Source organism: Buteo buteo, chromosome 2 (assembly GCF_964188355.1).
Source record: "Buteo buteo chromosome 2, bButBut1.hap1.1, whole genome shotgun sequence".
NCBI classification, from domain to species: Eukaryota; Metazoa; Chordata; class Aves; order Accipitriformes; family Accipitridae; genus Buteo; species Buteo buteo.
Window position 1 is genome coordinate 63,034,168 of NC_134172.1, and position 25,581 is coordinate 63,059,748.

The window sequence follows — 25,581 nt, forward strand, 5'->3', positions numbered from 1 at the left end:
TTTTGAAGTAGCAATAAATGTTTTGTCACTGAAGAAGCAAAGGAAGAGGGAGAAAAAATGTAAATCAAAGGTAACATTTTCTTTGGGAGTTTAAAAGAATCTTTGCAGGGAACAGTGGATAATAAGGAAGGTGGAACATCTCCTTGCTAATGCAGGAGAGCTCTTGACCTGCCTGCTTCTGCTGAGGAATAAAGTGAATGAGAGCCCCAGAAGGAACATTAGATCACACTGGTTATTGGTCTTGTTAAGAAAATAAGTCCATTAAATGAACACACTTGGGCAGTGTGAACTTCCAGCAATGATGAACATGCACAGCCCTCCCCAGTGAACTCTTGCTAATGAAATAAAGCCATTAGAGGCCCCGAGTGACCACACACCACAGCTGGGTGATGTGCTTTAACAGGTCCCTGCTGGATTGCACATGGAAGGTCTCTCAGAAGTCTGTAAAGCTCACAGCAATGATCAGTAGACTCTCAAGTGATGCTTTTTAAATCCTGAAGTGGCTGTTCAAAAAACAAAACAAAAATACCAACAGACAAGAGGCCATGCTCAGCACAAATGGAAGAATGGAGCCCAAGGGGCCACCCAGCACTTCTCCCGTGTGAATCGTCTTGTCTGCCCAGTTGCTGCGAGGTCTGCCAGCTCATCCCTGCTCCATCACCTCCTGCCCAGACGCGGTCAGGGGTGCATGGTGGGAACAGGTGGTCCTGCAGCAGGAGCCAGGCTGTACCCCCCATACCTGGCCCCGCTAACCACAGGTGTCCCTGGAGAAAGCCATCCCCATCAGCAGAGCAGCCGACTGTGGCTTGGCTCAGGGTCCCCTCAGCACACAGTGGGTTCAGCTCTACCCAGCATTTAACCTGTTTGAGCAGCTCACAGCAGTCTGAAGGGTACAAGAACTTACACAGGGAAGGAACAAGCAGCATTGAGTGAATACTTATTAATGTAGCTTCATAAAATCCTCCAGCAAACCTTATTAAAAGAACAATTCACCTTCCTGTTTACTGGGAACAGTCGACCTCTGCTCAGAGGGAACAACCGTCCCTGAAATGCAGGTTATTGCAGAACTACATAGTCCAAAGCCTGTTTTGCTGCTCTGTGGACTAGGCAATATTGGGTTCTGGAGCAGCCAGCCCCTTTCCAGACCAATGCGTGACTGCAGGGCCTCAGCATGCACATGAAGCATCAGCTTCCCAGCCGGGACATCCAGTACAGACTCTGGATACATCACCAATGTTCAGTAATGAGGCAGCACTCCCAGGGATAACTGCCTGCTACAAACAATTAATTCCTTGGACTGACTATCTCCAGCTAGCTGCATTAGCCAGGCATGAATATTCACTGCTGCCGAGTACTTAAAATATAAGGATAGATCAGGAAAATAAAGTTGTTCATGTAGTACGCATGCAGAAATTACAATATCCAATGCCAAACCTGTGAAGATGGAGCCACCCAGAGGTCCTTCTCCTTCACTGAAAACCCCTTTTCTGCAAAGGAAGCAGTTTTCTCGATCCAAACAAATTTTAACGGTGAAGTTTGTTTTAAAATACATGATGAAGCCTGTGCTCCTGCCAGTGATGCCCTCCTCACAGGAACCTTCACAGAAAAGGCAGAGCAAGTGGCCCCTCCCAGAACAGAAGTAAAGATATTTGGGGGGGAAGCTGTGAAAAATGCCATCATTAACAGGACTGCTCCTGGAACATTAACTCACAAGCTTCTTACCAGTTCAGTAAAGTTATGAGCAACTTTCACAGTAAGGGAAAAGTCCCACAGGTAACTTGTGCCACTACTAATCTTCCAGCTACAGAATTAGCTTGGGCTACCCAACACAGGCTCCTGAAAAACAATTAACAGGAACTCCCACTGTTTAAACCAAGATAGCTTCATTAAAAAAAAACAAACAAAACCCCCCAAAACTCCACAGGATGAAACACATCAGATTCTCAAGGAAATTCATGTCCCTTGTAGATCCCTTCCCAACAGACATAGACACCTCTTCGCTTGCCCAAGTGCAAGAAGAATCCCAAATTCTGTCCAGTCAAAAAACCAGCTCTTGTTTCATGCAACATCCGATACCTCCAAAGTAAGGACAAAACCATGCCTACGTCAGTGCTGAAAGGGAATGTCTTTTCCAAACCCAGCTTTTTCAATAATAACATCCTTGATGTCCCTCATTTCCAAACCTCAAAAGCTTCCTATGAGACCACAGTTACACCTGGGTTAAGCCTTCCTGGATACCACCTGCTCTTCCTCACACTTCCAGCTGCTCCCCAGCTGAGGGAGAAATCAGGGATTTTTTATAGAAAACAATGACCATTTTCTTTAATTTTTTTTTTTTTTTTTAGAAATACCTTTAAACTTGAAACTTGCCATCTGTATTAGAGTTTAAATTTACTGTAATGTATAAAAATCTTAATAATTACCTTTATGCTGCCCTCTCATCCTAATGAATGCAGGCACAGTGATCAGGGCTGGGGAGGAGAAGCAACTTTTGCTTTTAAAAACCACCTTCTTCTGAATTAAGTGTGGCTAAACCTGCTTTTGGCAGGGGCGGGGAGGGGGGGGGGGCTGAAACCTACAGCACAGGGTAAAACTAACTCCCCTTCTGGTGAGCCCTGCACATGCCCCAGGCAAACACTGGCCCCCGACCTCCAGTCCAACCCAGGGGCTTTGATCAGCTCCAGCGGCCAGCACAGCCGAGAGCTGCTCTCCCTTCTTCTCCCTGCCCGTCATCTCCCCGCTCACTGCTCAACACCTGCATTTTTCACCACTTTTCCTTTACAAATACCAGTTGATTTCCTGAATTATTTAATGACTATGGTGGGAAGAAACATAATTTTTACAGGCAAAGAGACAATAAGTAAATTGCAAAGCAGCACTGCAGGAACACTCCTGTTGCTGGCACCTTTCTCTTACCAGGTCAGCTTTGCATGGCATCTCTAAGATACCGACTGAGCTGCAAACTCCCTCGCAGAGGGGGAAAGCATTCAAGTGTTACAGCTTCAGGGATTTGAAGCCTCGGAAACTTCTCTCGCACTTCAGCTACGCATCCCATTTGATCCTGTGCAGGACATGGGAGTTACCACCTGCCAGCCAGGCCACTGACACAGCCCTTGTGATGGCTGCATGAGATGAGAAGTAAACCCTCTCGTTGTTTCCTTCTCCCTCTCGCTTCTTGCTTGCCCAAAGTTGAGACCTGGCAGGGGCCGCCTCAGCTTGCAACCATGCCATGAGGAGCATGAGCACAGGCTTTTTGTTTCAAATCTCTGTAGGCCCTCAAGCTAAGGCAGACAAGAGCCACCAGAGCAAGATCTGAGCTCTGCTGGAAGCAAGCAAGGCACAGACCTGGCACCTCACTGCCCATGCTGCAGCTGTGCGAGCCGTGTCCGCTGTGCCCTGACAGCAGCTCCTTCCTCAGGAAAACACAAAGCCCTCCGAACGAGCTGAAACAGACCAACCGAGCCAGGCAGGGCAGCGAGTTGGACCAACACACCCAAAGCAGTGGCTCTGACAGTCTGTGTATATGGATTTTTCCTCCTATTGATTAACCCGTTTGGAGTTTGTTTATTTGTATTAAGGCTGCCTTGCAGCTCATTTACGCTCTCTTAATGAGGCCCCTGCAGAGTCGATGCCTCCTGTGCATTAATTACAGGCTCCATCACAGCTCATGCTTTATGGAGCATCTTCCCTCCCATGCTCCAGCTCCACTCTGTGGTTTGTACAACACTTGCTTCCATAGGACAGGCTCCCACACTACCAAATCCCAGCCCTGGTCTGCCCAGGAGATTGCAGCCGCACCGCCTGCAGCAGTGCACATTCTCAGAAGGGGAGCAGAAATAGCTATGAAATAGCTGACCACATTGGGAAGGAATGACCATTCACAGCACATCCCTTTTATAGTAACAGGGCTGCAGGAATAAGCCACTGTCGTAGCTGTATTTGACAATGAACAGCAATATCAGGGGAAGATTATTTCCTTTTTCAGAGAAAGGAATCAAGATGTTACATTTCAATTTTTTCCATATTCCAGGAGCTGAGTGCCAGCCACTCCATCTGCAGCAGCTGGCATAGTCTATGTCCAGCTGTCAAAGCAGTAGCAGAAATAAATGTTGCTCTAAACAAAGGTGGTGTATGTCTAAGAGACGCTGAAAAATCTCTCACTCCTGTTAGTTGTTAGAGGCACGAATACCAAGTGGATAGCTATTATTATTTATTTCTGGATTAGAAAAATAAGGGTACAATACTAACAAACACTAGAAAAGCCTAATAAAAAATAGAAGACGACTTGAACTGAAACAAGACACACACAGAAAGGCTAGGGTCACCATAAGAAAATACTGAGGAAATAACCAAAAATTCAACTTACCATTAAGCAGTGAAAGTGAAAGCACCAAGGAAGAGTCGCTGGTTCAAATAATAATTAACCCTGAGCTCAATTCAGATTTAAAACCACAGCACTAACAAGCTACACAGAGTCACTGATCACTTTCTACAGCTTCCCCACCTGCTCCCTTTCATCTTTAGTTTTCATTTAGAGGACAAGAGTTGTGGGACAAGAATAACACCTCTGCATGTCTGGGTAACATCTAACAGTATACGAATTTGGTGCTGTTCAAGGTCTGCAAGCATTGCTGTCACATGAGTCAAAGCACTGCTGAGACAGCTGCCACACAAACCCAATTTGAACTGTGGGTTCTACACTGTGGATGTTCATCAGTGACACGATGAAGTCAGCAGCAATCCACCTGAAAAAAGACAGAAGTGGTCTGTCTCCTTTTTTAGCAGCTGGAGAGGACGTGGTGGAAATCACAAAGGAAGCAGCATGAACTGGCAGAGGAAGATGTGCCATTTCTCTTCCCAATAAAAAAAGGGTGTACAATACTGGGATAGGAAGGCAGCTTTCTACAGCCTCAGGCAGCACATTCCACATGTCTGAATTTGCATAGTTGATGAAATAAGCAGGAACCATCTTCAGTTTGGTGCAGGACAACACGGAGGCCCCACACAGGATAAATATCACTGTCTTAAAATTCTGGTTTGGCTAACGTTACTGAGCCTATGGGGAAAGTGAAAAAAAAAATGGAATAGCAGCTCTCAGGGTTGAATACACTCACACTGGGCTTTGCATTGTAAATGCAGTGTATATTTGGGGGTATCCAGTGGTCAGCTCATGCCACTGCTGATTCACAAGTGATTAGCTTCACCTACGGCTAAGCAGGGCCCATGCTCCTACACAATTTACAACGAAGGCACATGTCACAGGACAGGAATGATGCCAATTTGCCTCACTTGCACAACTCTGGCAGCTGGACAACTCTCCACATAAGCAGGAGGCCAATGTACCTCATGCTTCAGTGCCACTTCACAACGTGCTGAAAGCTGCTTGTCCTGACCCTAGTTCATCGCTGAATCAGTGTTGCAAACACATCACATATTACACTTCATTGGCTTGCAGTAATGTGTATTTACACACACACAATCTCTCTTTTGCTTTCAGATCATTATATTCATCTTAGCTGGAAGAAGGGGTAGTGTTATCATAGCCATAGCTGGCCTAAGGCTATATAAGAGCAAGAAAATATTCCTTCTATTACTTACTACCACTTTCCTTTTATACCCTCCTTTCTGCTGACTTCAACAGGAATAACAGCACTCTTTTCCCTCCCAAATTTATACCCCCCCCCTTTGCAAACATCCAGGATATGTTGCTTCATATATGCCAGCTTCCCTTTTCCCTCAAAGTGTGCAACTGTGTCATATAATGGAGCTGAATTCGAACACCTCAACCTGTATTTAGCTGAAAGTTCACTGCTTCTGTTTCATAGCTAACAAAGGGACTGTGTCCTCAAAGGCCTGTTTATTCCCCACCTTTTTTGTGGGTCTAATAAGAGATATTACCTCTCCCTATTACAACCTTGCAAAAAGAAAAAAAAGCACAATGGAAATACAATTATATTCTCTTTTCTCAGTTGCTAAAAGTGTAGCTCATTATGGGAACCTGACTATTACACACTTTGGAAGTTAATTTTCAGTTACTGTTTTTGAGATTTAACAAAGACACACTCAAATTAACCTAACCATCAAACAAGTGGGAGCATTGCCAGGACAGCCTGCAAAGCACTGACACTGCCTGGCCAGCCTGGTCTGCAGCCACAGAGCACAGTTCTTCTCTCCCTTGCAGACAGGCAGGTCCCCAGGCTCCATGCTACCCTCACTACTTACATCAGTGACTGGTGTACTGCTCTAAAGCAAGAGAACCAGTCATCAGGCTGGTGCAAAGAGCCAACAAACCAAAAAGGCATCTTTCATCAAAGCGGGGACTATTCATTACAAATGATTTGTCCAGTTGGCAACTGGAAAAACAGCACTGCCTGTGGGTACAAAGAGCAAGACATCAAGCGGAGAGCACAGTCAAACTACTGTACAAAAGATCTCAAGGGTGTTAAGGACAAGAAAGCACGGAAAGATTTAAGAACGAAACACTTGCCATATCAGAGTAACCTCCCCTAAGGGCGTGTGGTTAATATGGAGTCCATTTAAAATGCACAACCAAGACACCAGAGTAATAGAGTGCAGAGCCCTTGAGGAAAGGGAGGAAATGGCACCAAGCAGTAGATGAGGGCTTCTGACAGCCAATTCCTGTGGTAAATTCCCAATTATCTGGAAACACCTCATCACATACCTTCTTCTCAGAACACGCCATGCTTTCTGCCATGCCACATACCATTTTACTGTGAGTTGTCCTTGGATGTTACAGATACCATTGTGATGTTACTTCTGGGGACACTGGACATCCCAATGAGAAAGAGAGGGCAGTGTCACTGTACTATAACCTTTGGCTAAATAACTAAAAAAACCACTCGTACAGATGTTTTTTGTAGGCAAGGCTCGAGATTTATTTTGAACTATAAAAGACTAACAAACAGCAGTATCTTGTTAGACATGCATACAGACAAATTCCTGAAGAAGTCTAACAGCCAAGAAAGTAACAAGCAAGTGGTAGAACTAAGTCCCTGTGCAGCTCCCAACAGGCACCACAAGTTTTCTTACAGCCTACCTGTGGGAAATGGGGAGAAAGAAGAGACTGTCACCAGTGAAAATATGTAAGATTTCCAACTATAACAAAACAGAGGATTCAGTTTGTGTGGAAGTCTGACCTTGTATCTCACGCTCGCTCTCTTCTTCAAGACCTGGGTGACTACTGTCCAAATAACTACTTCTTGTTACTAAACTGTTAATTTTTTTACAACAGGTTAAACAGTGTCAGCAGTAAATACAGTAGGCTTTAACAGAATGGGAAGAATAAGATACCGCAGTATTAAGGGTATGAAATGGGAGGAATTTTGCTTTGGCTTTGAGTCCTCCTCCACAACAGATCATTGCAATAAATCACAGTAAGCAGCATAAGCATCCAACACAGTTTTGAAACACTTGTGGTTACATCCCTGTAATGCAAGCCTAGGAAGAGCAGAACCTCTCAGTTCACAGCCTGGGTTCAGTCTGTCAAAAGCTGCAATGACCAGTCGTGTGGGCTTACACTCCTCGCTCAGGAGGCATCAAATTGGAGCAGCAAAGGCTTCGAGTGTAAACCACAGATGCTCTCCAAACAGGGTGTTACCTCCAGTCCAGGAGGATGGAAGGGACCAGGGATCTAGAGTTCAGCCAAGTACAGAATGAGGAGACGCTGCAGAAGAGCTAGAGGAAAAAAACCAAGGTGTCCAAAGTAGCCACGTGACAATACTCAAACTCCTCCAATAATTCTGGTCTCCTCGCAAAGGTAGGAATCCTCCTGGGTTTTTCCCATCTGCTTCTACAGCAGAAAGAGGAATCAGCTTCAGAAACAGACTTTAGGAAGGTGGCAAGGTTGGAGAAGATGTGGAGAAAGAGTTATTTTAAAAAGCTGTTTGTTTCTAAGTGAGCATTTTGCTTAGTCCACCTGCACACCCTCAGGAAGCTCTACCACTACAGGAGCACAGTCATCAGGCTCTGCCTCAAAGTCCCATTTAAATTTCTTCGTTAGGTGAGCCTTGAATTTTTCAGCCTTTTTCCTTAGGGTCCCATCAACAGCAGCACTGCATGTGCAGGAAAAAAACACCTAAAAGAACAAAGTAGAGGTCAGTCAGAACTCAGCCATAGCACAAGCTGTGCATCTCTTTCCTACAAAGATGTCATCAACAGGGTGCACCAGGAAAAGTTTCAGGCTAGGCCACTGGTAAGGGATCCACCACCCTGGAAACCACTCCAGCTTTGGGGCTACCTAAACAAAGCCTACACTTCTCTCATCCCACAGCCAAGACCAACATCCTGCCTTCACTCCACTGAGCCAGTGTTAGAAGTATTTGCACTAAGGTAATAACTTTGTTTCAGGGAGGAGTATATATGTAATTAAATATGTACTATGGAATTCTGAAATATGCGTAAGCGTGAGCAAAGAAAAATGTCTGAGCAGAAGGGAAAAAAAAAGGACTATCAGTTTTCATTTGGCACATAGCCAATTTTACAGCATGTGTCAAAAAGGCCAACAGGTAATTATACTCATCTTTTTCATCGTTGGATGGACCAGGAGAACCCCCAAAGTAATTTTGTAATATGGTATCACCAACACCTTAGGATACAGAGGAAACTTAATAAAATTACCTTGAGGGTAAGAGAGGAATGGGAGCTCTCTGGAAAAAGTCCAGTTATCCCCAGCACAGCCATTCCCTTGAGCACAAGGCACTGAAATCTGGACTAACCTCTCTCCCCTCCATCATCCAAACACACACAAATCTATTAACTTTTCACAAATTCACAGCTTCTGTTAGCACTTTGAGAGTTAAAGCACCTGTGTATGATTAAATAGGGCATTTAGCCTCAGAGCCCATCTCTCATCAGCTTGCTTCTGCTCCTTTTCTGAACATGTGATCCAGAATTTGTTTTCATAGGAAGAAACTTGTATTTCAAAGCCAAAAAAAAAAAATCACTGCATGATGGAAGTGAAGGGAAAGCCCTCTGGGGAAAAAGCAGGTTTCTTATTGGGGAGAGGGCTAGTGACAGCTGGATAAAACACTAACAATGAGCAGCAAAGTTCGTTGCTTTGTTTATGATCATTTGCCTTTTCCTTGTTCGTTCTACCATGAAACTGCCTCTTTATAACAGAACTGCCTTACACAGCAAGGCTGCTATTAAAAAAAAGATTAAAAGATTATACTTCCCACTTCTACTCAGTGAATTGCACATTAGTTATTTAATCAAAATTATTTTTCTTTAAACGTTGTTAGGGCTACATAGTCAGTGGAGGTTATGCTGTACTCTTCTTGCCTTAGATCAAACTCCAAAAATAAAGTTGCTGTATTCAAAGCTGAGCAAAAGCTAACACAGATAATACACTCCACACACACACACACACACACCATTTTGCCCCTGCCCACATCCAGTTACGACTGTTAACTCTGACGGCTATGTACATAAAGTGACTGGGTAAGGCAAGTTCCAGAGGTTCCCTGGCACTATTTCAGTGCATCAGGGAAATCCCACAGGAGCAGAGAAATGGAGAACTTCTAGCAAGGAGAGGCTCAGTTCAACCATAAGGCAAATTTCTTCTTTGTTACTAGGAATGTGGTGACTCCTGCTAGGGCTTAAGAGTGATCGCTGAAGCCAGCACAGCCACCTAAAGACATCAGCTTCTACTGCTTAAGTAAAAAGCACAGACTGATGAAAGCCAAGGGCATACAAGACTCAGGTATCCAAAAAGGAAAGATAACCAGCAAGGCAAGGTGCTTCCAAGATTCCCATCAGATGGAAAGAATGGTGGTTGACAGATTCTTTCTACTGCTGCAAATTGACAGTGCAAAGCATTGCTCTGTGAGTGTGCTGCAAGAGGGCTAGGTTTTCCAGTCCTGTAATGGGATGGAAAAAACAGACCAACAAAAATAAAATAAAAATTAAAAAAATGAGACTTTTATTAATCCAAATTCTGAAAAAGTGAAGAAAGTCACTTGATTAAAGCAATGCTTCCCTCAACATTTTACCCAGCAAATTAAAAACAAACACCTTCACCCTCCCCAAATCTACAGGAAGAACCTGGAGTTAGAAGTAGAGAAATGCAACCACTCCCTGAGAAAGGAGAAGGTGCTACCAATTTGCATCAAGCAGCTGCAACGTAACTTACAACTGTTTCTGCAGGGATTAAGTTTCCATTGCTGAGCTTCACCAGTGTATCTGGTTTGGGCTTTTTTTTTTTTTAAACCAAGTTTTGCTTAGTGTGTTTGCTGAACTGTTAGCATGGTTACAACCAGTGGGAGTAACTGGTTTTACTAGCGCTGAATTACAGATTTGCCCATGCCTGTCTCAGTAGAAGCAGTGTTTTCTGCATTTTGGACTAACCATAAATTCCCTCTGGACAAGAACTTGATTATAGGAAATCTTCAACTTTGCTTAAGGCAAAAGGAATGGAAAAGCTTCTTAAATACTATCAATACCCTAAGCTCAATAAGGTTTCACTGCAGCTTCTCTGCATACTAAGCATACCATTTAAACTGACCAAAAATCAACATCATCAGTCTTTTATACCAAAGTTTTGGGTTTGTTTTTTTTAAAGAATGAATAGCATTTGGGAAAAAAAATAAAGAAACAGACATCATCTTGCACTTGCTCAGCCTCTCTCATTGTTGTTCAGCTCAATATAGTCAAAGGCCTTAAAAATGTTTAGAAAAGGTATGCTGGTACAGTCCCATCGCGTTACATGCGCCACTCCAGAACTCTAAAACCATGCCACTGTAGCAGGCTACTTTCAGCACTATTTGCAAGGAAAACATAATAAAAAAGACTGAGTCCCTATTCTCTGTTGCAGTCATCTTCATTAGCCTTTCCTCTTGTTGCCTCACTTTGCTGGCCTCTCTGCATGTGGACTAACTCAATTTTATACTGCATTAGACTCATCTAGGCATAGCTTGAGCAGATCAAACTCTGAGATGACAAGCAAATGGCATTTCTTTGTAAATAACACAGGGAAAAAGTAAAAAAAAAAAGCGTGTGCTTACATAGGCTCACTATCTCCCATACAGCTCAACAGTAGCTTAATTCTTTTTGCAGCTTCTCCCTGAATTTGATCTGATGTCCTGTATGTCCTCTCCTCCCACTCCCATTTTTCAAGAGATAGCAGCAAACGTACCTGTAAGGTGCTGGTTAAAAAGTTGTCCTGGGAGACAATGTCCACAAAAAAATCAGCTGGGATTTCACTGAGCTGGTGATACAATACAGAAATTAGATTGATGTAAAGGTCTTGATACTTCCCTATGGCATCTTCGGATCGGCACAGGATGTTCAAGAGTCTTTTCCAGTGCTCAAATGCATCATATACGTTCCCAATCAGGAAGCAGATGAAAGCAAACTGCAACTCAGCTGTGCATATTCAGCAAAGGAAAACAAAACAAAACACACATAAGACTAAAAACATATCCAAGGTACACATACTCTCAAAAACTCTGTAAATGATTGCATAAAACTCTGGGTTTGCCTTTTGCACACGCATTCTGCCCTTCCAGTGATTCTGCTAATAGCAATCAATGCTTCAAACTGACTATTTCCTAATGCTCTGCTCTTCAGCTGGAGAAAAGGCAAAGCATAATCAGGCAGGTCCACCTGGAACTGCAATTATCATCTTTGGAGAGTGACTTTACAGGCAGAGTAAAGAGCCACCTAAGGACTTCCACTATCATCCATGTTCTCAAAATTACACCCAAATAAGAAGTCAGACATTGCTGTTATTCTGCAAAGATTCAGTCCGCCTGGTTTCCAAAGCCACACAGAAACGCAAATGCTACTGCCCTTGAACACAAGGGCTGTGGGAACACTGGGAGAGGTGAGCAGTACATTAACAGATGTTTTTTCCTCATTGAATTAAGATTCAGGTTTGTCTCACTGGCTGCTTAGCATCAGCTATTTTGCCAGAATGATGGTGTCACCATTTCCTAAGGTAATCCATTCTTTGTATATCCTAGAGTTGTCTTTGATAATTTTGATAAAGAATAAGTTGTATAACATTAATATAGAAGAATGGAAGAAGGAAAAACAAAGGCTTATTCCAAACCTCAGTAGCCTCGAGGCTCCAGCTCAGCTGGGTTCCCAAGCCCTCCCTCCATCCTGCCACGAAACAAAACCACACTCCAGGACCTCCACAGATTTGATATTTATTCCTATCACAAGTTGTCAAAAAAGGCTGGCAAGTAACTGAGACCCTGTGACTGGGAGCCGCAGGCCTTGCTGTGCATGTCTCCTGCAGCAGGGCTGGCAGATTTCAAACGCTGCCACAGAGAGTCATCAACAGCACAAAGCAGAGCTGCCACCACTCCAGCCAGGGAGGGGACCAGCCACTGCCTTGGGAACCACCTCACCACCAAAATGGGAATGAGAATCTGAAAATCACCATGTTCTGCCCCATTCAATGCTCCCAGGACTCCCTAAGCTCCATCCTCCAGAGGTTCACTTAACAGGCGAATTGCCAGGCTGGTCCACACGACAGGCCCCCTTCACATGAGATGCAGCTCACGGCCACCTATGATTGCTGCTTTTGACTTAATTTGAGGCAATCTGGGCTTCAAGCACAGCACCCAGGAGCAAGAGAGGCAAATGTGGCAGGCTGGCAACTCCTGACACCGGCACCACATCCTCACCCCAGTGCAACTGGAACAGGCCCTATAGCTGGTAAAAACTCCACAAACTTCTGTCCTGCAATTAAGGGAGATGCCACAGGGTGCCAGGGAACAGGGCCTGCAGAACAGGTGCAGGCTTCATCCCGGGGCTCTTGTTTTACAGAGAAATGACTTTATTCTCCCAGAGCACCCGAGGACTGTCCTGGGCAACACGTAGTACTCACCAAGCAGATCCACAGGCTGGCTGGCGTATCGCTGGTTAATCACCTTCTCCAGAGCATAGCTGAGGTCCATGCTGTGCCTGGTTATCTCCTCCGGAGTAGCACCGTCAGGGTACATCTGCTTCGGCAGCTCCGTGAACCTGATCTCGGTGCCAGCCTTCGGCTTCATCTGGGGAAGCCGTGCCACGCCTTCAGCGTAGCTCCTGCACGTGGCGCCGAAGGGCGGCAAGCGCTGTTCCGCCCGGTCTCTGGTGAGCCGCCCAGCCACGACCGGCAGCACCTCCGAGAAGGCGCAGATCTGCCCGCTCTCCGGCTGCAGCTTCTTCATCGCCGCTTCGCTGATGAAGCTGGTGAGGGAGACCCACTTCTTCAGGGTCTCGTAGGGATAGGGCCCGAGGAACTGGTCCATCTCCTGCAGGTTCTCTCTGAAGGCCTCGGCCTCCCCCGTGGCCCGGGGAGCCAGGCCCACCGCCTCGCTGGCAGCGTCCCACCGCAGCACCCGCACCTCCCGCCGCTGCAGGCTGAGGAAGAAGCCGGTGCGCGGGCCCGTCTCCCGGCCGCCGCCAGCCCGCCCCGCGCTGCAGTGCAGGAAGTGGACGCCCGGCGGGATCATCTTGACGCCGCGGAACTTGGGGCCCACGGCCCAGGTGCTGTAGTCGATGCCGAACTCGGTGCCCTCGGGCACGCCCAGCACCACCACCGCGGCGCCCTCGAAGAAGAGCTGCCTGGCCAGCTCGGGCTCCAGCCGCGGGCCCGCCATGGCCCGGCCGCGGGCAGGGCAGGGCAAGCCGCTGCCAGGGCCTCCGGCCCGCTCCTCGCCGCCCGGAACCTCCGCGCCGCCGAGACGGCCCAGTCCTTTCCCAAAAGCGCCCGGGCGGCACAGTCGTTCCGGGCGCGGCCAGTTCCGGGCGCGGCCAGTTCCGGGCGCGGCCAGTTCCGGGCGCGGCCAGTTCCGGGCGCGGCCAGTTCCGGGCGCGGCCAGTTCCGGGCGCGGCCAGTTCCGGGCGCGGCGGTTCTGGCCAGCGGGGGGAGCCGCCGGCACCGCCCGCCCTCGCCCGGGGCTCGAGGTGGGTTCTTCGGGCCCTCGCCGCAGGCGGTCGTGTCCACGGCCCTCAGCAGGCAGGGGTCACCTCGTCCATCCCCCCTGGCTCCCAAGACCCCAAACCCGGCAGCTCTTTCCCCCTTTGCCCTCCCGGGGCCTGCCATGGCTGGCAGTTACTCCACTCTGACCCAACGACCCCCACAGACGGTCTCGCTGCCCCAGACACGCCCCCCCCCCCCCAGCTGGCAGCCGTTCCCTGGGCTCCCAGTCCTCCCAGCTGGACACTGAGAGCCCTGCAGCGAGACAGATCTACAAGACCCCGCTGCAGGACAGACGCCCTCACAGCACCACAGTCTCCCTCCCAGGTTGACAGATAAGAGTCAGGCTCCTCAGGGATGGCTGCCACCTCCTCTCTCTGGGTTTTGAGCATCCCCCACAACTGCCTTTGCTGCCCCACGCGAGCCTACAAGGGTCGGCAGCTGCCACGTGAAGCCGCTCCCAGCCCCACTGCCCAACCTGGCGGCCTCTTCGCTTTAGACAGAGTCCAGCATTGCCACGTGCAGAGACCCAGGTTTCAAGGTCCCCCTTTCACTTCTCCGTCCTCCTGGTAGGAAAGAGTCCACTGAGGCCCCAAGATGATTTAGCATCAAACACATTTATTTCACTTTTATTGAATACAAGAACAGTGAGCACACACGCATACACCACTGAGCACTGTAAAGGAGTATGACCGAAGGGGGAGAGGGAGAACAAGGGAAGAGAAAAGGAGAGTTAGTGAAGGAACAACAGAGCGTTGCAGTTGGTTGGTAAGGTGCTTCTCAAATAAAAATAAATATTATTAATTATTGTTACTGTTATTATTACTCATGCAATCACAGGCCAGGTTTGGAATGAATTTGTGGGATCAGGTAAAAACAGGCACTCGTGTCTCCCACCCCTTTCAACAGAAAGGCCCCTGGAAGAAAACAAGCAGTGATCAGCTATCTGAAACGGAGCAAGGTGATGGGCAGGCTGGGGGAGCTGAGCCCACAGAGGCCTCAGTTGTTGCTGAGCCGCAGAAACCCACACCTCACCAGGCAAACAAGCAGCGAGCTTTTTTCTTTCCTTTTTTTTTTTTCTTTTTTCTTTTTTTTTTTTTTTTAAGTTTTTAAACGCTGCCACCCATTAAACACACTGCGGAAGCCAGGGACTGGATCTGCTCACTCCAAATATAACTCATGTCAGTCCAAGCACACATCAAGTCTAACTCTGTAAGGCCACTAATTTTAACAGTAGCCTTCGATTTTATAACTGTACACAATGTCAAAAGCAAGTATCTAGTTTCACAGTAGCCTCTGGTGGGTTGTAAATATATCAAAGCCAGGTGGGCTCCTCTGAGTATGAAACACACAGTGTGCTGATCAACACCAGCACCATGTGCAGACCACGAGTCCTCCGCCACCCCACCTCTCTCTCTGAAAGTGCCACTGCTGATTACGGCTGGTTTGGGTGCATTGAAAAAAGAAAAGAGAAAAGTAGCCTCTTTGCAACTGCCTTAACTCTTTTTTGGTTGGGGGTCTGGTCTCGAAAGGTAGCTGAAGGTGCTCAGATGGAAGCTGGGGAGACCCTCACAACCTGGCAGCACTGGCACCAGCCAGCAGCTCTGTCTGATTCCCAAGCAGCTTGTGCTCATGCCTTTCACGCTTGCAAGAGAAACCTCTCTGCCAGAAGGAGAACAGACTTCATGGGGACATACTAGCAAGCAACCGGTAAACCATGGCTGCCAGGGAGCCGGCTCTCTCCTCAGACAACAAAGGCGGTGAGCCGGGTCTGCCCGCAACATCCTCGCAGCACAAGCTCTCCTGCTCACTGTCATCCTCTGAGCCATTGCAGGACCTGGCAAAATGCACTTATTTCTGGGCACAGTCTGTGTGAGGGGTGGGAGACTAAAGGCAAAATGGTGCAGAATTGTGGGCCCTTCTGTTTCCACAGGAGCTAGAGATGATTCCAAGAAGGAAACCCGTTTATTTCCTTTCCTTTCTGATTTTGGTTCCAAGTCTACCCTAACTGCCTGGTTCACAGTGTACGAGGCCCTGGGCTTGGCCCATGATCCCCTTCCAAAGGCAGCCTTAGAGGAAGCCTGGGGCTAAAGGCTGAGCTGGGATGATTTGGGGGAAGGCAGCTCCACTGACATCTCCTCAACACGCACCTTTTTACACAGAGGGCCTGGGCTCTCTCATCCAGCCTGGGATGCTGGGGATGCTCTGCAGCAATGGAGACAGCACGGTCTCTCCACTGCTCATCCCTAGGCAGGTCAGGGAAAGGACTGCCATTGCCCTGCCATCACTGTCACCAGCCCACAGCGCCTCAGGCAGCCCTTGCCATCACATGCCGGGCAGCAGGGGAGACAGGGCAGAAACAAACCCTCTGCCTTTGACCCTACTATAAAGCTCAAGTAACTTCATCACTGGGATCCAGAAAAAAAGCAAAACCACCCCAACCACCAGCACGGCTCAGGAGGCTGGAGAGGAGTGATGAATGCAGTCCTGCAGCTGCTACCTTGCTCCCAGCTGACTCCCGTGGCTCTGGGTGGGGGCCGGGGAGATGATCCTGCCTACAGCTGCCGGAGCTGCAGCTTCAACCTCCTTCCCTGCCCCTCCAAATCACCACTGACCCTCCAAATCCAACCACCATACACTGCAGATCACCCAGTGGGACATCTCCCGTCTCTCACCCTCTCCCCTTCCCCCCCAAAACAGCAGTGGCTGAAACCTTCCCCGTTCTCTTCTTGCAGGACTGAGAGTCCCACACGTGATCTAAGAGTCTCAAAATACACCAACCACAGTCAATCAAAGAGTTAATAATTTAAAAATGTCATCATCATATTTACCAGCACTGTTGAAGTATTTCAGTATTGTTCCCTCCCTCCCCCCTCGTTATATATAATAATATACATAACTTAAATGCACATCCATATGAAACCCCTACAGGCTGCATTTTATAAATGAGAAACCATATACATATAATTTGTTTTGTTTGAAATGAAATCCATTCTTAAATACCTTCAGAGAACAAGAGGTTGGACAAGTGCACAGAGAAGAAGATAAGGAACGGAAGGGAAAGAGTGAACAGAACCCCAAAAGAAGCAAAAGAACCAGCATGGAATGAGGAGAAGGGTGAAATGACACTTGCGAATCGGAAAATAACTCTAAGGTAATAAATTCATTGTTTTTCTCTCTTCCTTCCAGAGGCGGGGAATGGTTTTGCTTCTGCTTGTGTTTTTTTATTTCAGTTTGCTTATTTCTTGCTTTGTTGCAAAGCAGTTTTCCTTTCCATTCAGTATGCAACAAATGAACTCATGATTGTGTATCCTTTAATGTAACATGCAAGATGGTGGCTTATTGTATTGTTAACAATATCATTGTTATTATTATGACTTTTTAAATCTTATTTTATCACCAATCCAGTAAATTCTTCAATTTATCTGCAGAGGGTTGGCTTTGTTTGTTGTTGTTGGTGTTTGCTATTCATTTCCAGCATATAGCAGCAGTGCAAGGATGCATTTTGTTTCCTGGTTTTATATATATATATATATATGTATGTATGTATATATATATATAATATATTTGCTATTCCTTTTTAAAAAATTTTTGTCTCTCGCCATGAACATTGCAGCCAGGATGTCTACGTCTTGCTGACAAGTCCAGCATGAAGGCTCCTTCTCCACTGTTCTCCAGGTTTGAATACAGATGACAACTTCCTTGAACATGTTGGTCAAGATTCCTGTACAAGGCAGATGGAAATGACCAGTCATGGGGTGCTGATTTCTTCAGCTATAAAAGGGCTCCTCTTTGTATGAGAGCACTGGACAGTAAATTTGCAAACACCTGGGGCTACAGCTTACACTTAATTACCAGGACCTCTGGTAATTAGCAGGAACTCCTAATTCACTGGGCTGGTGTTGCTGTATGGAGGAGATAACAGTGAGTCACTGCTCCCTTACTTTAAGCCATTCAATTAAAATTGGGTGGCTCCCTAAGTGATGCAGAAGTGTCTGGGCTTGCTTGTTTGTACTGTGCTGTGGGAGGTAAGATTAGGCAGATGCAAGAGCCTCTTCTGACCTTCCAAGCTGCAATGGAACTGGTCACTTTTCCAAGCTTAAAAGCTGCCAAACACAATCTTCACATGACAAAGAAACACAAAATCACATTTCCAAAGAGGCCTCTCAAAATGCACCTGCAGCCTGGCTGGTGACAGATCTCCTCGTACATTTTTCAGCAGTGAAGCTGCCTTCAGAAGATTCCCCTCCCCTTTCCACCACGTTCCTCTGCCCCTCAGCTGCTCTGACACAGAGGTCTGTTGGGCTGTGCCAGCACTGAAGAGCTGCAGCAACCTGGCTGATGGGGGAGCAACAGGGTCAGAGTAGGGGGTTAAGAGTGGGGCAGGACTCCTCAAGCCAGCTTTGCCCTGAAGAAAAATGTCTGGGGCTGTGAGTGCTTTGGGGCATCTGCGGGGAGGTGCAAACCTTGGGTGCTGCTGCCTGCACCTGCATGTGTATAAAAAGACAACCTGGTGATCTGAATGGGACTAAAGAAACCTCTTTTTTTTTGCAAATATTGGTCTGATACTTCGGACTGGCTTTGCAGAACCTGTAGCCAAGTTACTCAGCCCATCCCCAAAACTGGCATCACCTCTTTCCCTCCCTGCCCCAGGGGGACAAGCAGGTCCTTTCTTCTTTGCACGCAAATGACTCCGGCCCCTCTGCTGAGCAGAACAGTAAGGCGACATCTGCAGAACTGTTTTTGGTGGCATGGCACTGGCTTTCTAACCACAGCCGGGTGGCCATGCCCAGAGTCAACACCGGAACTGGAACTGCTGGCTGAGAGCTGCCATTCTCAGTGCCAAAGAGCACTGACACCTACCAGCTCCTGCAGCTGGTGGGGATCAGAGACACTTGCCCAGTTATATCCACCCCTTACATAGCAGGTATAAATCATGCCTAGTAACTTCTCTACATACCTGAGGTTTCTTGTCCCGTTCCTCTGGAGAAGGTTCTGTTTCCCTGTATACCACAGCTTTGGTTACCAGCATGTCGGGATGCTGTAGTTTTGCCTCTTTGATTGCTAAAGCCAGTGCCTAGAAACCAGAAGGATGAAAGCATTTATTGTCGCTTCTCTGAAGCCTGCTACATTGCTCTCAGCCAGACAGAACCAGCAGACAGAAAGCAGCTGGAGCTGAGTGGATTCCAGGAGGACACGGATACAGAGGTTCAAAGCTGAACCCACAGTAGCCTGGCAGAAGAGGCTGGAACCCACCACTGATCAGGGATTCGTACACCGTCGGAATGCCTCATGCACTGCTTTTCTCTTGCTGTTTTTTTTCTGTAGAGATGCACTATGTCTCAGGCTCCCTACTGAAACCCAAGCAAAGAAACAGCAACAATTGTCTCTGCAACAAAACCCTAGAAAAATTTATGGTAATAATCTAATTTAAATTACTATTATCATTCTAAAAAAAATCTAAAAATTATTTTAGAGCCTTTTAAATACTTTAGCTTTTTCATTTCTCTCCTTAAGGAAGAAATCCCAAAGGGTTAGGCCACAGGAAAATGATCCTGTGGCCCTAGAGATTTATGTCAATCTTTGTTATTTCATTATAAAAGTTTGTCACTTTTTGTTCCTCTATCATGGAGGCAGATGCAAAACACCATCACTTGGAGTGAGTCAGTCTGTAGTGAGACTGTGCTGGAAAGAGAGAAAGAACCTGGGTCACTTCGGAGAAAGGGCAACTGGAAATGTGTTTTAAGAAAATAAAAAAGTGATCCCATCACTGGGCTCTGTGCTGGCATGTAACCTTTACCGCTGCTTCACTGCTGTGGTGGGCACTGATGGGAGCTGGGCTGGGGCTTCACATGGGTGCCACTACACCCCACAGGGACCTGCATTGCTGGACAGAGCTGGTAGGTTTGGGGCCTCAGGGGTCAGTGTTTGGAGAGAAGGAGTAAACAGGTACGAGCCAGAAACAGAAGCATGAGGTGCTGCAGCTGGGGGCAGCCAGAGCCGGGCAAAGGCAGGGTGTCCTGCTCCTACCTGGTCCTGGTCCACATCTTCATCTCCTGTGATAATGATGCGCTTCTCTATTCGGGTCTCGGAAAATCCTCCTTTCACAGTCTGCACAAGAAGAAGGAGGGCGCTCACCCACAGCTGTCCAACAAGCCAGCTCCTGGTGGATGCAGCTTTGCCCACGGGAGATGGGACAATGCCAGCATCACCTTAGGAACTCCCCCCTGTAATTAAGTGTATCTCCCACTACCCTTGACTAGGTGCGTGGTTAGAACCGGCAAGACACAGCTGGCCGTAGGTGGGGAGAAAAAGGGCCAGGCGGCAGGTACCGAGCTTCTCCTTTCATTTATGTGTCCTTAATTTGTGAATGAAATGGCAATGGGTGAGGTCCTCTGATGCAGCCTTAACTCCATTTCCTACCATCAGTCCCCCTTGCCTGTGCCACTCCGGCTCTAATAAACCCAATACACCCCATGCTAACATGGTTCCCATAGCTGACACAAGGTGAGATGTTCCAGCACTGGTGCTGTGGGCTTCTTGGCCCACAGGGACCTGGGGTCTGGCTCTAGGTACATCTGGGAACACTCGCCCCAGTTGCACAGGCAGGGACTCACGTGCATGCTGCTGGCAGCCTAACTTGGAGTCCCTTCCACCACTGCAGTTGGCTCCAGGAAGTCAGCAACGCTGCACACTGATCTTCCTTCTCGCCCCAATGACTCCCTGCCCTCCCAATCTACCAAGGAGTAGAGGAGGGCACAGCAAGTGTTCATAGTCCCCGTGGGTGGTACGCAGGTGACGAACGGCCAACGCCTGGCTGTCCTTGCCTGCAGCCCCCCGCGGTCACACCTGGCTGGATGGGAGGGGCAGCACAGCAGGGCCAAACTGGGCATAGAGCACTCACAGTGGGGCATGGGGTGCTGTGCTGGCTTGCCATCCCCCACAGGACAGCATACACTTTTTCAGCTTGTAAGGAGGAAAGCGGCATTTTCTGCTTGTACTAACCACAATATAAATCCACCCATCCTCCAATTCCAGTGGCTTGCATCAGGAACCCCCCGGCTGCCCGCTTTGGAGCTGCTCTTACCTTGGTAACGTGGGTAGTGGTGGAAGTGGAGAGGGTTTCTGCAGTGGCACTGAATATGCTGGTGAGCACTTCCTTCCCAGCAGAGCTGCTGGTGATCTGCAGAAGAGAGAGCAGCCGCATCAACAGGGCCGCCACAGGGGAGCCCCCAGTGCTGGCTCCCAAAGAGCTGGGACCTTCCCACCGGGATGCACCTACGCAGCCAAGCACGGGAAGGGAGAGTGGCAAGGGAAAAAAGGACACTGCACTGTGCTTCCAACTGGACGGTTTGGGGGGGGGGGGGGGGGGCGGGCAGGGAGAGGTTTCCACAGCTACCCCAAGCCCAGAGCTGCAGGAAGGGCCTCTGCAGCAGGGAGACGATTTCATGGCTGCATTTTGCTCTTCTCCATCCATCCTAAGGGACACCCTAAGTGCAGAGCTCTCAGGCTACCTCTAAGCTTTGCCCATCCCTGCTTTGTGTGGTGAGGGCTGGGAAGGCTGCGCTGGTGCTCCAGCCACACAGTGCCGGGTACGTTCTCCCTGCTGCACAAAGTGATGAGCCTGGGGCAGCACATGGCATTTGGCCAGGCTTGACTCCATCAGAATGAGGCAACTGAGTAGAAAACTTCCTTTACACAGGAAGGCCTGCTGCTGGACAGGGTTGTTCATGGTCGTCACCTCCACTGGGAGTCAGGAGACTTTGCATGTGGCCTTGGGTGGCCAGGCAGGACACCCAGGGCTAAAGATACCTCAGCCTGCTATGAGACTGGGCTATTTTTTAGGAACTCTCCTCCTCCAGCAGATGCTCAAGGTGTGTGTCTGGCACAGGAGAAAGGCCACGGGCAGGGGGTCCCGTGCCATCTCACTTCCCAACCTTCTGAGCATCCTTCTGCTCTTCCCAGTACCAACACACTAGCCAAGGGTGCGAGTGCTGGGAACACAGGAGGGGGCCCTGTGGGACTAACCCCAGCCACTCCCAGCCCCGCAGGCCTGCCTCCCTCCCTCCCCACCACCTGGCCAGGCTGCTGGCACCACATGCCCCCCCTCACCGGTGAGAGGGAGCGAAGGTCTGTTGTGGGAACAGCCCCTTTCCCAGCCTTGGTGCTGTGATCCTGAAAGAAGAGCAGATGGGTGCATTGGCTCGGATGCAATGCGGGGGCAAACACGGCAGGTCACCCTCCGCACACATCCCCAGTGGGGCAGGGTCATCCCCCCCAGCACAGCTGGCCCATTGCCCTCGCCGGAGCAGAGGGACAGCAGGGGACAGCGGCTCCCCCACCTCTCAAGGGGCCAGCCCCGCTTACTGAGGTCGCCAGGGCCATCTCTGCGGTGCCAGCGTGAACAGTGGCAGTGGCATCCCTGCTGCCCGGGGTGCCTCCTTCCACCTGCCGGGGCAAAGGAAACCTGGTGAGCCTGGAGGTGCCAGGGAGGGGGTGACACTCACAGGAATGTCCTTTCTGCCAGAGGAAGCCGGGGAGGGCCACGAGGCCACGAACACGCGTGGTGCAGCGTGTATTGTGGCCGTCACCCTCTGGAGATGTGCCCATGTGCCAGTGCTGCCCACTGGCATGGCAGATGGGGCCAGGGATGCACACAGAATATCTCTGGGTGGGTTTTAGTTTGATGTTTTGGGGAGTCCAGCATGACAAGGGTGAGCAGAGGCCCCCGACCACCCCACTCGGACACCTGCCATCCCAGTGCTGCTGCCCAGGGACAGGTTTTGCTGGACTGAGACTTGGCAGAGCCATCAGGGAGCAGGGCCACAGGAGGACGGAGCGACCACATCACCTGGGCTGTGTCTGTGGTGCCGATGTGGTGGAGAGCAGAGCCATCTGCTTCAGGCTTCTTCATGCCCGGCCCCAGGCCGATGGTCACAGCATCCATTTTTGGGGCTGATGACTGCAGAAGAAACACAACAAGTCAGGCACTGGCGCACCATGCCAACAGCCCTGAGTGCTCCTTGTGCACCAGCTCCCACAAGCAGAGCATCCCTGCCCCACTCCTCTGCAAGTGCCACACACGTATGACATCCTGCAAGCATCATGCTGAGTCCTACCTGGCCAAAGAGCAGAGACCAGGCTGCTGCCCTGGGCAGACAGCCACCATGCAAAGTGCCCTGTGTGACAGACATACCCCAAATCAGACCTGATGCTCTGTCCCTGAGGTTTTCAGAGATTTTTTGGATAGATTTATAGACACCATGGGTTAGGTTAAACTGGTCTTCAGAAGGTGGGTGAGACCCACCAAACTCATTTCACTTGTGCCCCGCAGCAGGTTTATGATCTGCACCAGCTCCCAGAGGCTGTGTTTACACCCAAGGTGTCAGAAACTTGGGGGAATGGAGACAGGTTCCCAGCACTCCCCCACTACAGGAAACGAGCTGCCAAGGGCTCCTGCACAGGGGATGCTTAGCCAGCGCTCAGCATTCCCGAGCCAAAAGCCTCCCCTGCCCACTGCCAGCCATGGGGCAGTGTGGAGCTGATGACCCATGCCCATGGCCCCACTGTGACCCTGGAGCCCATGGCATCAGATGCTCTGCACAAGGGTTTCCAGGCTGGCTCAGAAAAAGCTCCCTTTAATTCTGCAGCTTTTTCCTGGCTCCAGGTCTGGACTCACCCTGGCAGTTCCATGCAGCATTGGGGACTTACCTGCCAGGGCTGGAGGGCTGCCCCAGCGCTGACCGGGCAGGAGATGGCCCTGGCCCAGCACAGAGGCAAGGCTATGTTTTGTCCGAGCTGGGGCTGGCTCTATTGTCCTCTCCCTGTGGTGTACACTCAAATTCCACATACATGCTGCATTCATTTTTCTTAGCCCGTTACGATTGCTCCCAGCACAGGAGTGACCCTCCACAAGCTTTGGAGCACTCCCACAAGCTACTCAATAAATCCCTCCCAGCCCCAGCATGACCAGAGAGGTTAGTTGGCAGCACATTTCTCTTCACTACACAAACTGGTCACTGGCTTCATGCAAAACACAAGGACAGAGCCGTTGGTTAGTGACACGTGCCCTTCCCAGCTGCTGACATGCTGTAGTGGTGTGAGGGACAGGGTAGACAGGCAAACGTGGGGGATTAAGAGATGACAATGACTTCTCCTGGTTAGCAGATGCACAAAACACACAACAGAGCCATGCAACACAGACGACAGCGTGCATCGGGGGAAAACAGCTACACTGGAGAGGAGCCTGGGGATGTTTGAAAGCTAGCATGCTCTTCCAAACCAGTGTGGGAGTGCACACCAGCACAGCAATACCAGGCACCAGGATAAGAAACATGGAGGCACGATGGCACTGAGACAGTCTCAGTGGAATGGCGTCCCTGTGTACCTCTAGCTGGGAGACATCTGGGCTGGGCTGGGAGACCTTCTCTCCGCCTTTGACATCCTCTTCCAGTCCAGGAACTACTTTGTCAGTGTGCTGGAAGGAAACTAGGCCTTCATCTTCCGTTTCACTCTTGTCCTTGTCCAGCTCAGGCAGGCTCCGGGAGATGTCTTCAAAGGCTGTGCCGTGGAAGTCACCGATCACTGTGAAGTCCACCTCTGCTTCCAGGCTGGAGGTTGAACTGACCGTGATGCTGGAGCACTTGCGCTCGATGGCCAGGTGGTTGTCCTTCAGAAAGACCGAGTCCTTCTCCTGGTCCTGCTCCTCATCACCAGTGTCACTCTCGGGAGCCCTGTGCCGAGGCGGCTTAGCTTTCTCCTCAATGCCCTCCCTCAAGCCCGCTCTCTGAATGAGACACAATGGCGGAGAGACGGAGACAGTGAGCACCATGTGGCATGGCAGCACTGGCGGTGCCGATGAGGGAGAGGGGAGGAGGAGGAGGAGAAAGAAGGCTGCAGCAAACATCACAGAGTCGAGTCAAACACAACTCAAGCATGGAGACTGAAACCTTTCTGACAGCAGCGACTTTGCAGGGGTGGGGTGTGGGGAGAAGGGTTATTCAATCTGATTTTGCCAAAAGTCTATCAGTAATTAGTCATCTCAAAAAAGGGTCAGTCACACAGAATAGCTTGGCCAGCTTGGAGGCACATCAGTGCACCCAGTGGAAGCAGATGTATGCAAAACAACAGGTCTGTTAAGAGACATTCAGAAACAGCTCAGACGCCAGTGCTATCATATGTCAGTAAGGTTGGGCACTCAAAAAAAAAACAAACAAAGGGAAAGAAAGAGAGAAGAGTTTGAAAGAAAAGGGCCCCAGCAGCCACGCACGGTGAAGGAGAAGCAAAGGAGTGTGCCAATTCCACTGAGCATCTCTGTGGGCCCTGCAGAGCATCACCCCAGGGTGAGGAGGACCGGCCCCGCTGGTGCTGCCCACCAGCCATGCACGCCGGGGTGGCTGCCTGCACTGGGGGGGATAAATCTGCCCCACCAACACAACAGTCCCCCTCCAGAGACCTCACGCAGCCAGGGGTGAGTCTTAAGGATGACCTGGTTAAGTGTTTGGTCAGTGTAATTGACAGCACGATCAGAGCCAGGGGATGCCCTCCCTCCGTTAGCTCTTCTCCAGACATGGACATACCTCTCAACTCCACCATCAGAGGGTACATTTCCCCTCACCACGCTTTGCCATGATCCCATGGGAAATCTA

At 49.3% G+C, this 25,581-nt stretch overlaps 2 protein-coding genes across 7 annotated transcripts in view; both read right to left on the bottom strand.

Moving 5' to 3' along the window:
* Window positions 1–7,782: 7,782 nt before the first annotated feature.
* Window positions 7,783–13,748, bottom strand: AAR2 (AAR2 splicing factor). The gene is made up of 3 exons (XM_075058269.1): window positions 12,857–13,748; window positions 11,153–11,382; window positions 7,783–8,095 (listed from the first exon to the last, which is right to left on the bottom strand). The coding sequence occupies exons 1-3, from the start codon at window positions 13,611–13,613 to the stop codon at window positions 7,928–7,930; spliced, it is 1,155 nt and encodes a 384-aa protein (XP_074914370.1). The 5' UTR covers window positions 13,614–13,748; the 3' UTR covers window positions 7,783–7,927.
* Window positions 13,749–14,544: 796 nt separating this feature from the next.
* The window catches only part of EPB41L1 (erythrocyte membrane protein band 4.1 like 1), a 70,886-nt gene continuing 59,849 nt past the window's right edge, over window positions 14,545–25,581 (bottom strand). For all 6 annotated transcript variants that reach the window (XM_075058314.1, XM_075058296.1, XM_075058305.1 and 3 more), the window contains 8 exons: window positions 24,321–24,719; window positions 22,785–22,895; window positions 22,301–22,381; window positions 22,046–22,108; window positions 21,021–21,116; window positions 19,964–20,044; window positions 18,894–19,010; window positions 14,545–17,657 (listed from right to left, as the gene is read on the bottom strand). In XM_075058314.1, the coding sequence (XP_074914415.1) occupies window positions 17,649–17,657; window positions 18,894–19,010; window positions 19,964–20,044; window positions 21,021–21,116; window positions 22,046–22,108; window positions 22,301–22,381; window positions 22,785–22,895; window positions 24,321–24,719 (957 nt within the window). In that variant the 3' untranslated portion in view covers window positions 14,545–17,648. The remainder of the gene's footprint in view (window positions 17,658–18,893; window positions 19,011–19,963; window positions 20,045–21,020; window positions 21,117–22,045; window positions 22,109–22,300; window positions 22,382–22,784; window positions 22,896–24,320; window positions 24,720–25,581) is intronic.

Coding starts and splice junctions, on each gene's coding strand:
- AAR2 (XM_075058269.1), bottom strand. CDS start 13,613: ATGGCGGGCCCGCGGCTGGAGCCCGAGCTGGCCAGGCAGCTCTTCTTC. Junction 11,383..12,856: donor CCAGCCTGTGGATCTGCTTG/GTGAGTACTACG, acceptor GAATATGCACAG/CTGAGTTGCAGTTTGCTTTC. Junction 8,096..11,152: donor TTTTAACCAGCACCTTACAG/GTACGTTTGCTG, acceptor TTGTTCTTTTAG/GTGTTTTTTTCCTGCACATG.